The sequence below is a fragment of the Gekko japonicus genome, unplaced genomic scaffold (assembly GCF_001447785.1).
Source record: "Gekko japonicus isolate JY-2015 unplaced genomic scaffold, Gekko_japonicus_V1.1 scaffold2807, whole genome shotgun sequence".
Lineage (NCBI taxonomy): Eukaryota > Metazoa > Chordata > Lepidosauria > Squamata > Gekkonidae > Gekko > Gekko japonicus.
This window is the reverse complement of record NW_015160309.1, coordinates 130,350-142,620: the sequence shown is the minus strand read 5'-3', so window position 1 is coordinate 142,620 and position 12,271 is coordinate 130,350. Positions and strand designations below refer to the sequence as shown.

The 12,271-nt window shown below is 50.7% G+C and overlaps 1 protein-coding gene across 1 annotated transcript in view; it reads right to left on the bottom strand.

The window, feature by feature from the left end:
- Nucleotides 1-816: 816 nt before the first annotated feature.
- Nucleotides 817-12,271, bottom strand: part of GPKOW (G-patch domain and KOW motifs) — a 28,764-nt gene continuing 17,309 nt past the window's right edge. The window contains exons 8-11 of the mRNA XM_015416588.1: nucleotides 11,347-11,485; nucleotides 7,723-7,792; nucleotides 5,809-5,894; nucleotides 817-2,229 (exon numbers count right to left, since the gene is read on the bottom strand). Coding sequence (XP_015272074.1) covers nucleotides 2,098-2,229; nucleotides 5,809-5,894; nucleotides 7,723-7,792; nucleotides 11,347-11,485 — 427 coding nt within the window. The 3' untranslated portion in view covers nucleotides 817-2,097. The remainder of the gene's footprint in view (nucleotides 2,230-5,808; nucleotides 5,895-7,722; nucleotides 7,793-11,346; nucleotides 11,486-12,271) is intronic.

Sequence of the window (12,271 nt, the reverse complement as noted above, 5' to 3'; positions counted from 1 at the left end):
GGCGCCCTTCCTCCCCCCCCCCCTTCTGCCAGTTTGGTGTAGTGGTTAAGTGCAAGGACTCTAATCTGGGAGAACCGGGTTTGATTCCCTACTCCTCCACTTGCACCTGGCTGGATGACCTTGGGTCAGTCACAGTTCTCTCAGAGCTGTCCTTCAAAGAGAGCAGTTTCTGTTAGAGCTCTCTCAGCCCCGCCTACCTGACAGGCAATGTTCCCTCTAAGCTGTGGAGTCTTGTGAGCAAAAATTCTACTTTATAAGCTACTGGCACTAAAGTTGTGAGCAAGTGATTTGGCTACTGCATAAATTAGTTTGCTCTGGAGCCGTCCTTCCTGAGCTGAGACAAAAATGTGTGAGCCAGAGGCTAAAAAACTGTGAGCTAGCTCACACTCACTCAGCTTAGAGGGAACACTGCTGACAGGGTGTCTGTTGTGGGGAGGGGAAGGAGATTGTAAGGCGCTCAGAGACTCCCTTTGGTAGTGAAGGGAGGGGTATAAATCCAATCTCCTCTTCTCTTCTTCTTCTTCTTGAGTTCCCTCTCCCCCTGCCGAGAAAATGGCCAGCAGCCCAGAACTGGGTTAGGAAACTTCGATAATCCTTAAGTAGTAAAAAAATTGTAATGATGAAATATAGAGTTGCAAAAATTTTATGGCTTTTTGGTAGAAAGATAGATAATTAGAAATATATGTACGATGAGGTACCTTATGAGATATAATTGTGTTGAGATTACTCTCTTCTATGTTTGTTTTGTCTGTTTTGTGTAGAAAATAAAAAAAAATTATTACAACAACAAAAAAAGGAAATTTACAGGATGCCAACTTGGATCTTTTAGTCTGGGTTTCTAGTTTTTAATCAAATTGTATACTGAATTTTAATGTTTTGTGTATTTTTATGGCACCATGCTGCCTGTACATCATGCAGAGCCTGGCGTAAACTGGGACAGGGCAATTAACAAACTGAATTAATGGTAACGATAATGTCACACTAAATTACCAGGATTGCAATTGCACAAATAAAACAAGGGAGGAAAAACCCGGGTGTTTATTTAAATAAAACCAGGGGAAGCTGGCTGGGGGTGGTACCCTGGCCCTGCCAAGTCTGCCTCCGCCGCCCACGAAAGGGGTACCCCCTCGCATGCCTGTTTCTCATGTGGGAGGGCTGACGGGAGCCAACTGTCAAAGACCCTCTCTATGTCCTTCAGAACGAGCTGCTCCCCCCTTTTGAGAGGGCTGATCCACAGCCCGTTGTTGATCTCAGGTTCAGAATCAAAAAATGGTTGTCCTGGAATCTTTATGGCGAACCTGGAATCCTTCTTTCGGATCACGTCCCGAGAGCCCAACAAGATCGGTTGAGCTCAGGGCCCTAGAGAGATTCCAGGGCTCTTTGCCACGTTCTGTCTTAAAAGATCTTTGTCCCGCAGTCCTGGCTTCGCGATTTCCATCGGCAACCGATGTGCACTGCTCTGGAAAATCCAGGTTAAAAAACATACGCCCGCGTTTCCTCCCCGTGAATACCCAAAGCACCTGGCGTTCTGCTCGGAGCAAGGGTTTCATGGTATTCACCTCCGTCCCATAGCCATCGCACAAATTCACGGCTGCCACTCACTGTCTAGAGGACATCCTAAAAATCTAGAGTGGAGAAGACTCCCTTCCTCGTGGGGGCAAGAGAGCCAAATCCAGCTTCCACTGGTCAGGACACACCCTTAACCTCCCACTGCTCTAGAGCAAGCCAGCAGCTACCCACATCGGCTGACTTTCGTTCCTGATTAGATTTGTTCTGTGCGTTCTTGCTCTAGAACCTTGAGAGGCCCTCGGTTCTCTCTGTGGCCTCCTCCCGACCCCCCCGTTTAGAAAGCACAAGCCTGTGTCTCGAGGAGCAGAACTTGCACCCAGAGCCCGTTTAGACTACAACACTTGAGCCCGCTCTGCAGGGGAGGCCATCGCGTCCTCCGCTTCCTCGAGGGCGCTCAGCTTTTCCGGCACTGCAAGAGAGGAGTCAAAGGAGGGCTCTGCTCTTGACCATGTAGGAGGGTTTTGGGGAAGGGGGGGGGCCCTGTTTATTTAGCGCAGGTGTTGTGTGCTCCGGAGGGCCAAGCGGCACTCAGTCGTCCTCCGATCCGCCGACGTAGTGACAGACGGCGTCGAAATCCAGGGTCAGCAGTTTGTCCTCGTCCCGCTGCAGCTGCACCAGCACGCAGCCCTGGTCCTTGTTGCGACGCAGTATGCGGCCCACCTAAGGATGGGAGAGAGAAGAGAGAGAGAGAGAAATGTAATGTGCTCCCCTGAGATTGCAAGTGCGGGGGTGTGTGTGTGAGAGGCATATGTGTGCCAATCCCTGTGTGTCTTTACAAGCCCTGTGAGGACAGGCTGAGGGACTTGGGAAGGTTCAGTCTGGAGAAGAGGAGACTGGGGGGGGGCAGGGAGCTGTTCCTGTGGGCAGCAGGGGGCAGGACTTGCAAACGTGGGTTTAAATTTAAGGGTGGGGAGCAGTGTTCCCTCTAAGCTGAGTTAGTGTGAGCTAGCTCACAGTTTTTTAGCCTCCGGCTCACGCATCTTTGTCTTAGCTCAGGAAGGAGGGCTCCAGAGCAAACTAATTTATGCAGTAGCCAAATCGCTCGCTCACAACTTTAATGCCAGTAGCTCACAAAGTTGAATTTTTGCTCACAAAACTCCACAGCTTAGAGGGAGCCAGAGGTCATTTCGGGGGGGAACGTGGGGGGAACGCAGTTCCCCGGGTGAGGTGTGGGGGGCAGGGCACACGACGAAGCCCCACCCCCTGCTTCCGGCTGACCCGCTTCCGGCCCTCATTCAGCCAGGAGGAGGCAGGAGAAGAGGGAGGGTAAGTTGCTTCCTCCTCGTCTATCCCCACCCCTGCCTGCTTGGGGCCAGGGAGGGCCTTGGCGGGGCTTAGTCGCACTCCCGCCAGCCTTGCAGGTCCACCGCCGGGCCTTATGATGTCAGGGGGTGTGGCATATGCTAATGAGTTATGCTAATGAGTTCCCCTAGCTCTTTTCCTACGAAACGACCCCTGGAGGGAACATTGTATTTACATTGTGTAGCTAATAGTTCCATCTTTAATTTGTGGCAGGTTGAACGTTTATGTGCTATAACCTGTGATGAATGTTTCGGGGGAGGGGAGAATGGGGGGAGATGCAGGTTTGAGTCGTCCCCCCCCCCAAACGAACTCACTTTTCTCAGCCTAACCCTACCTTACAAGATTCTTTCTTTGCCATCAAGTCAAGCTGACTTCTGGCGACCCCTAGCGGGGCTTGAGAGCAATGGACGCTTCAGAGGCGGGTCGCCCTTGCCTGCCTCTGCATCGTGACCCTGGTATTCCTTGGAGGGTCTCCCATCCAAATGCTGGCCAGACCTGGCTCTGCAAGATACGAAGAGATCGGCTTGCCCATGCTATCTAGGTCAGGGCGCACACCTTACAGGATTGTCGTGAGGCTAAAATGGGCATTGGGAACTGTCTGCCATCCCGAGCACTCGTGAAGAATAGCTGGGATTTAAAAAAATAAATAAATCCAGGGGTAGTTTCGTAGGAGAACTCATTAGCATAACTCATTAGCATATGCCACACCCCCTGACATCAGGGGCCCGGCGGTGGACCTGCAAGGCCGGCGGGAGTGCAAGGAAGCCCCGTGAAGGCCCTCCCTGGCCCCAGGCAGGCAGGGTTGGGGAGAGGCGGGGAGGAAGCAACTTACCCTCCCTCTTCTCCTGCCTCCTCCTGGCTGAATGAGGGCTGGAAGCAGGGGGCGAGGCTTCATCGTGTGCCCCGCCCCCCACACCTCACCCGGGGGAACCGCGATCCCCCCCGAAATGACTCCTGAATAAATCTAAATCAAATGGACTTCGTCATACATTACGTACATCTGCAGTGGGTAGATCACTGCAGAATGCCACAGTGAAATCGGTATGTAAAATAAAACTCTGATCAATTGAGCAGGGGTCGTTAGCAGTGCTCCCTCTAAGCTGTGGAGTCGTGTGAGCAAAAATTCTACTTTGTGAGCTAACTGGCATTAAGGTCGTGAGCGAGCGATTTGGCGACTGCATAAATCAGTTTGCTCTGGAGCCCTCCTTCCTGAGCTGAGACCAAAACCTGTGAGCTGGGGGCTAAAAAAACTCTGAGCTAGCTCACACTAACTCAGCTTAGCGGGAACACTGGTTACGATAATAACCACCAAGCATTGTCCCTGGACCTCTTCACCATTGTCCTGGTGCAGACTTTTTCGTTTGGTTTGGTATTCCCTCAGTGATCAATGACCCCCTAAGCCTCTGGATCCCAGAGCTGGGAGGTAACATCAGGGGAAGAAGGCCTTGGCCTCTGTGCCCTATTGCTGGCTGTCGATGGGAACTGATTGGCCTCTATGCCCTGTTGTTGGCACCTCCAGAGGAAATGGTTGGCCACCCTGTAAGACAGGATGCTGCACTAGATGGACCCTCAGTGGTCTGATCCAGCAGGGCTCTTCTGATGTTCTTCCTTCCTAATCAGTGTTTTATGTTTTATAGGTATTTTAGCTCTGTTTTTAAAACTCTTTGAAAAGTTGTTTTAATGAGGTATGTTTGAGATGGTTATTTTAAAGGTTTTATAATGTATTTTATCATTTACGTTTTAAACAGCCACCTCGGTGGCCCATGTAAGGGCAGAAGGGCAGGATATAAATTGTATAAATAAATAAAAAAAACAAATAGTCGTTTTATTGCAAAGGAACTTCAGAAACAGACTAGAATGGGAGACTGCTGAATTACGAGTTATTACAACACTCAGAACAATGGAACCCCCAGGGCTTAAAAGAGATATCGGATTCTTATCTCCCTACCCATGCTAGGTTCTCACATCTGTTCATTCTTTCACAATCCGTATGCTAATTTGCTGCTATTCACAGATGTTACCATCTGCTTGGATCCAATCTTAGCTGTACTTATCGCTCAGTTACTTAGACATCTCGACTCCAATTAGCCCTTCCTGGCAACTAACCTGCCACCCTCTATATCAGGGGTGGCCAGACTTGCTTAACGTAAGAGCCACATAGAATAAACATCAGATGTTTGAGAGCCGCAAGACATGAACAAATATTACACACCTGTTTTTACTGGGAAATATGAAAATTTCGTTTTTATGAACATTAACTGAGAATGCCAAAAATAAAAACAAAAGGGGTTAAGAACAGATATTGATAACGGTATTTGTTTATCCAATGATACTTGTAGGCTGGGGGAGGGGGAGGCTTTGAGAATGCAGTTAAAGTTAAAGGTGCTTTCTTTCTCTGTCCCCCCACCCCACCCCACCACTGGCTGGGGAAGGGAAGACAGATTGGGGAGGTGCGCCTCCCCTTTGCTTCCCCAGCCACCCTGCCGGGAGCCACACAATGTACGTGAAAGGGCCGCATGTGGCTGCCGAGCCACAGTCCATATGTAACGGTTGGCGAAGTCTGCTTCGATGTATCTGAAGAAGCGTGCGTGCACACGAACGCTTATCCCCAGAATTAAACTTCGTTGGCCTTCAAGGGACCGCTGGACTCAAACATTGAACAAATGGGGGCATCGGACTGAGATCGGGGAGACCCACCTTACAATCCCCACTTTGCCCTAGGAGTTTGCTCGGTGACCTTAGGACAGTCCCGCGCTCTCAATCCTACCTCGCAGGACTGCTGTGAGGCTAAAACAGAAGCGAGGAGGATGAGGTGGGCTGCTGGTGAGCCAGTTTCCCCCCGTCGTCGTATCCCATTCCTTTCACTCTGGGTTCCACCCCCACGCCCACCCCACAAGGGTCCCATGCCAACCAACCTGCTCGGGTGTTAAGACTCACCTGGCCGGCGTGCTCCTCCAGCACCACCATCACCCAGTCGGAGTCACCCCGGGGAATCACGGTCTCCAGCATGGACTCTTGGATGCCTGCGGGGACGGAAGAGGGACGAGCTGAGCCCTCAGATGAGATGGGAGGGAGGAAGCGGCTTCGTTGAGGCATGATCTTGGCTGGGCAGCCAGCGAGGGAGTCGCTACGCAGAGGCAGGCAAGGGCCCCTCCGTTCGTCTCTGCTCTGCCCTGGCTGGCCTATTCCCGTCAGATCTCAGAAGCGAAGCAAGGTCAGCCCTGGTTAGTACACCGATGGGAGACCCAGCGAGGAAGCCCAGGGTTGCTACGCAGAGGCAAGGCAATGGCAAACAACCTCTGTTCATTTATTATTAAATTTTTATCCCGGCCGAGGCTGGCTCAGGGCGGCTCAAAACAATAAAATCCGCACAAAACAATCATAATAAAAATCACATACATTAATAAACACAACATTAAAATCCAAACAAGATGAAGTGCTAGCAACAGTCCTCATGATCCCAATTGGGTCTTCGGCCTTCTGCGGCTCTCTCAGATCATTGGCACGGGCTGTGTATCTCAGGTCATTGGCACAGGCTGAGGGACCTACGGGCCAGGGCTCCACCAAAGTAGATATTAACTGTTGGCGGTGGAGGTCTTAGTGGTGGCAGCTCCAAAGGTCTGGTGGAAGAGCTCTGTTTTACAGGCCCTGCGGAACTGTGAAAGGTCCTGCAGGGCCATAGTCTCTTCCAGGAGCTCATTCCACCAGAATGGAGCAGCCACTGAGAAAGCCCTGGCCCTGGTTGCCACCAGTCTGGCCTCCTTGAAGCTTGTGGGGGGCAGCCGGTTCTGGGTCCCCAATCGCAGTGTCCTTTGGGGAACATATGGGGAAAGGCGGTCCCTTAGGTATGCAGGACCCTGGCCATAAAGGGCTTTAAAGGTCAAAACCAGCTAAAGAACAGTGAGCTAGCTCACACTAACTCAGCTTGGAGGGAACATTGGTGGGCGCCTCTGCAGTGTGGTGGGGGCAGCCACAAAATCATTCTAGGAAGATGGCTGCCACAGGAGGCAAAGCCGATCAGCCACAAAATGGCTGCCACCGCTTCCCTTCAGCCACACAGTGAAGATCCTTGCACACGGCCAATCAAGTCTCCAGGGGCCAATCAGAAGCCTCGCTGGGCAGAAGATCCACCCAGCGCTGCCCATTTTCTAAAAACACTCGTTGGCAGATGCCAGGTGCACGCAGGCGCTATGCTGGGGACCCCTGGTCTACACCAAGTCTAGAACACTTCCTAAAAATCAGGTCCCCAGTTCGCTTCCGGTCAACCAGAGCTTTAGCAACACTTTCGAGGCCATTTTGGCTGGCGAATGATTTCGCCATGAGGTATGAAAAGGAAAACATTTCAAAAGGCCCTTTCCTCCTCCTGTAAGTTCTCTTATACGTCTTTCGGTCTCTCAAAGCAGTCCACGGCCAAACCCAACAATTCAACAGTCAAGTTGCTTCCCCGGTCAAAAGGCAGATCAACTGAGCTCGTCCTAAAAATACGGTGCGCTATGAAAGCAGTCCAAAAACGTCCCTTTCAAAAACACAAAGCTTTACATTGTGCTTTGTGAAGTCAGCTTTGTGAGGGGCTCCGTTTCCTGGATGCTACACATGCCAGAGCTGCGACTTGCCTCTCTGGCACAACCAAAAACAATGGCCTCCGGTTTCTCAGAGCAGATCCCCTTGAAACCGGAGACACTTCTGGCCTAACCAGCTCCACCTCTTAGAGGGCAAACCACCCCCTCCCAATGCCAAGCCAGCCTTCTGACATAAACCGACAGGGGGGCGGCCTCTCCGCCCGAGGGCGGGCCTGGGCACCACCTCCATATAGGAGGAGGTGGCTTGGGAAAGAGGCTGCAACACACTCACCATCCAGGATCCGGCCCTCTTCTGTCCGGCAGACACAAGTATCTGGCTTCAGGACATCCTCGATGACCATCTGGGGGGAAAAAAACAGAGAATGGGATTGCAGGACGTTTCGGAACGCAGCGGGACCTGATCCCCCCAGCCAATATACACGTGAGCCTGCGCTAGAGGACCGCAGTGAGTTGGCCCCTCCCGCCATGCAACACGTCCGCTGTCCAAAGCGGCCTGGCCTCTTACGGAAGGGCCCCCACTTCGGTTCGGTCAAACCTCCCTCTGCTCAGTTTGCCACAGAGGCTGGGGGAGGGGAATTCCTTAGGTGGGGATGTGTGTGAGAGTGGAGTGTGCGGCTGTACTCTCTTAGGAGCGTAATTCTTCTGAAGAAGCCTTCCTCTCATTCCCAGAGGAACCTCCGTGGGACTTTCGGTGCCAGCTTGTAGATAATGGGATTGTCTATTTCCCAGGTGAAGGGGGGAGAGACTGGGGTGGCCAACTTGCTTAACGTAAGAGCCACATAGAATAAACGTCAGATATTTGAGAGCCACAAGGCATGAGCAAATATATAATCCACACATTTTTATTGAAAAATATGCAAACTTGCTTTTTACTAACATTAAATGAGACTGCCAAAAATAAAAGGAAAAGGGGTAAAAACAGATATTGATGATGATATTTAACTTTAGATAGGGAGGAGGGGAGAAAGAGAGAGAGGGAAGGAGGGAGGGAGGAAGAAGATGGGGAAGGGAGAGGTGGAAGGAACGCAAGGCGAAGGGAAGACCGATCGGGGAGGCACGCCTCCCCTTCACTTCCCCAGCCGCCCTGCCGGGAGCTGCACGATATATGTGTAAAAGACCCACATGTGACCCCCGAGCCACAGTTTGGCCACCTCTGGTAGAGACGCTGGGGGCTAGGCGGAGTGGATGTGACGTATGAGTGGGCCTTCGGAAAGTCCAAACTTTCCCCATCCCACCCAATTAGGCAACGCTGTGGAACGAGCTCCCCGACGAGATTAGAGCTCTACGGGACCTCCAGCAGTTCCGTGGAGCCGTGAAAACGGAGCTGTTTCGCCAAGCGTTCCAATAAGGACTGACTGCACCGGTTGGGTCGCACTAGCACTTTACTACAGGATGCTGCCGCATTTATTTATTTATTTAGCTTTATTGTATTTATTGGAATGCATGGAATTGTATTTTATATCTTCTATTTGCTGGTTTTAAATTGCTTGTAAGCCGTCCTGAGCCGCTTTGGCGGGAGGGTGGGTAGAAATTTAATAAATAGATAAATTGCCTATAGCTGTGATTGGACCCACCACAATCTCTGGAACTGACACTGTGCTGTTAAGACCTGGACCTTGCTTGTAACTCAATAAGCGTATCACTGCCAAAGAGAGTGTTGTTGAGATTAACTTGACCGGGAGTCTGACAAGTTCTCAGCTGTGGAGCGGCTCTTTCTTTTAAAGAGTCTCCCCTTCCCCGCGCTTCTTTCCTTTGGTGCCTTCTCTCCCGTGGCTGGCGTGCAGTCTGGCTTTTAAGCGATGCCCGGTGGTGCAGAAAGCAAAAGCCTGAATCGTCTTCGAGGGCCCATTCACACATTGCGACAATCGTATGGAACGGCTCCGTGCGGCAAGCCGTTGATGCGGTACAACTCCCGGAGCAGTTTCGGTAATGGTTTCAAGAGAGCGCCCACGGAAGCTAGGGTGGCTCGTATCCATTGCTCCCTCAAAGCTGTGGAGTCTTGTTAGCAAAAATCCTACTTTGTGAGCTGCTGCCATTAAAATTGTGAGCAGGTGGTTTGGCTGCTGCATAAAGTAGTTTGCTCTGGAGCCCTCCTTCCTGAGCTGAGACAGAAATGTGTGACCCAGAGGCTAAAAAACTGTGAGCTAGCTAACTCATCTTAGAGGGAACAGTGGTTACTGTCCCCCACCTGCCTCTTGCCCAGTCCCCCAGGCCTTTGGAATCTGGGACCCCTAACTTCCCCCCTCTGACCCCGGTAGCTCCAGTAAGGCAGTGTTATTTGGTAGGGCTTTTCAGCAATGGTTCTGAAGGGGCACCTAGGGCATTAAGAAGAAGAGGAGATTGGATTTATACCCCGCCCTTCACTTGGAGTCTCAGACCGGCTTACAAACTCCTCTCCCTTCCCCTCCCCACAACAGACACCCTGTGAGGTGGGTGGGGCTGAGAGAGCTCTGACACAAACTGCTCTTTCAGGAACAGCTGTGCCAGAGCTTGTGACTGACCCAAGGTCACATCAGCAGGTGCAAGTGGAGGAGTGGGGAATCAAACCCGGTTCTCGCAGATTAGAGTCCGCACACTTAACCACTACACCAAGCGGACACGGGGTAAGGACAAGAGTCGAGTCCAGTAGCACCGCAGAGACCCACTAAATTTCCCAGGGTGTTAAAGTGTTCTTGCGTCAAGAGCTCGCTTCGTCAGGTACAAGTGAGAACGAAGAACCTTCGGCCCTTATATCTGGGTCAGAAGGTGGGAGGAGTTTCACAAAATGTTGGAAAGGCAACTGTTACTCATGGTTTATCGTATAACTAAGACTGATAAGATAGGATAAAAATGTTAATATATTATGAGAAAATGGCAGAATGTTGAGTAGGTTGTTATGGTGGTTTTTGAAGTTATAATGCTATACAATTCTCCTAAACATTCAAGTATTTGAATCAAGGATTGCCCTTTACATTTGCAGAAAATGCCCATTATACTACGTTTTGGTAATTTTACCTTTTATTCTTCCCCTTACCCATTTTTTAAAATTCTGCATTCCCTCAAAAAGCTCAAAATAAAAATTATATTAAAGAATAACAAAAAAAGAGAAAAGACAATGTCTGGTGTAGAAAGAAGAGGAGAAAAAGAGGCAGCAAGAAGACAATTAGGGTAGTGAGGTCAGTACTTCCTCTCTCCTGTTAAGTGTCGTTCCTTGTCTGTCTCCAAATTGCTACTCTTAGGGCAATCTCCCCCTCCTTCTCAGAAGTGCCGCACTCAGCCTTGCCCTCCCTCTCAGCTGGAGATGTAGTTAGGAAACTCCCTCCGTCTCTCCTCTCCTCTTACCCTATCAAGTATGTTAGTTCCAGAAATAAACCTTTATCTACTCTGTAATCAGGTTGTGCACCGCTGCTGTGTTCATTACTCTGCCAACACAAAGAAGGGCCAGATATAGGAGAACATAAGAGAAGCCCATGCTGGATCAGGCCAATGGCCCATCCAGTCCAACACTCTGTCACACAGCGGCCAAAAAGGGGCCATCAGGAGGTCCAGCAGTGGGGCCAGGACACTAGAAGCCCTCCCACTGTTGACCCCCCCCCCAAACAACAAGAAGACAGAGCATCACTTGCCCCAAAGTCCCTATCTATACCTTGTGGCTAATAGCCACTGATGGACCTCTGCTCCATATGCTTATCTAATTCCCTCTTGAAGCCGTCCATGCTTGTAGCCGCCACCACCTCCTGTGGCAGTGAATGTCAAGAAGTTTCTTAGCGTAGATTAAGTGGCAGGCTGCCGATCACTAGACTTTTAATATGGGTGGTTATCGTTGTTATAAATGCAACTGGGTATTGTTTTGTGAACTGGTTTGGGCCAGGGGCAGGCGTGGAGAGGCACGATACAAATAATTTAAAAGACGTACTTTTGTATTGTAGTATTTCCCCCCCTTGTAGAGTTTATCCACAAAGCGGACTCGTAGATCTCGCCGCAACCAGTGGGGCCCTTTGGACGAGGAATGGCCGCTGGTGCCCGTCTTGCTCTGTTTTCCCGAACATTCATCTCTGCGGACAAAAGAAATGCAGAAGGTAAAGCTTGGGTGGGGAACATAAGAGAAGCCCATGTTGGATCAGGCCGATGGCCCATCCAGTCCAACACTCTGTGTCACACAGTGGCCCAAACCCAGGGGCCATCAGGAGGTCCATCAGTGGCTTTAAGAACATTAAGAGAAGCCATGTTGGATCAGGCCGATGGCCCATCCAGTCCAACACTCTGTCACACAGTGGCCAAAAATACCAGATGCCATCAGGAGGTCCAGCAGTGGGCCCAGACTGAGAGTTCCCATCTATACCTTGTGGCCAATAGCCACTGATGGACCTCTGCTCCAGATGTTTATCCAATTCCCTCTTGAAGCCGTCCGTGCTTGTAGCCACCGCCACCTCTTGTGGCAGTGAATTCCATGTGTTAATCACTCCTTGGGTGAAGAAGGATGTCCTTTTATCCGTTATAACCCGACTGCTCCGCAATTTCATGGAGTGCCCACAAAGCGCAACCCCACTGGAAATGCTTTGTTGCAGAAGCCAGAAAAAAGTCAGTCCCTCCCCGGCCAGGGCCCCCCCCCCCCCAGAGGAAACCTCTGCACAGGTAACCAGAAGTAGTTAGAAAACAGGAAAAAGAAGAAAAACCCTTTATATGTGGAAATATATATGCATTTGGTTTTACTGTTTGTGGCTATACACACCACTGGGCAAGGCTTTAAACTGACCTGGCTTACAGAGAAAGATGGACTGCTAACTGTTGGGGAAATGAGGGGTGCAGGAAGAAGAGGAGGAGGAGGAGGAGGAGGAGGA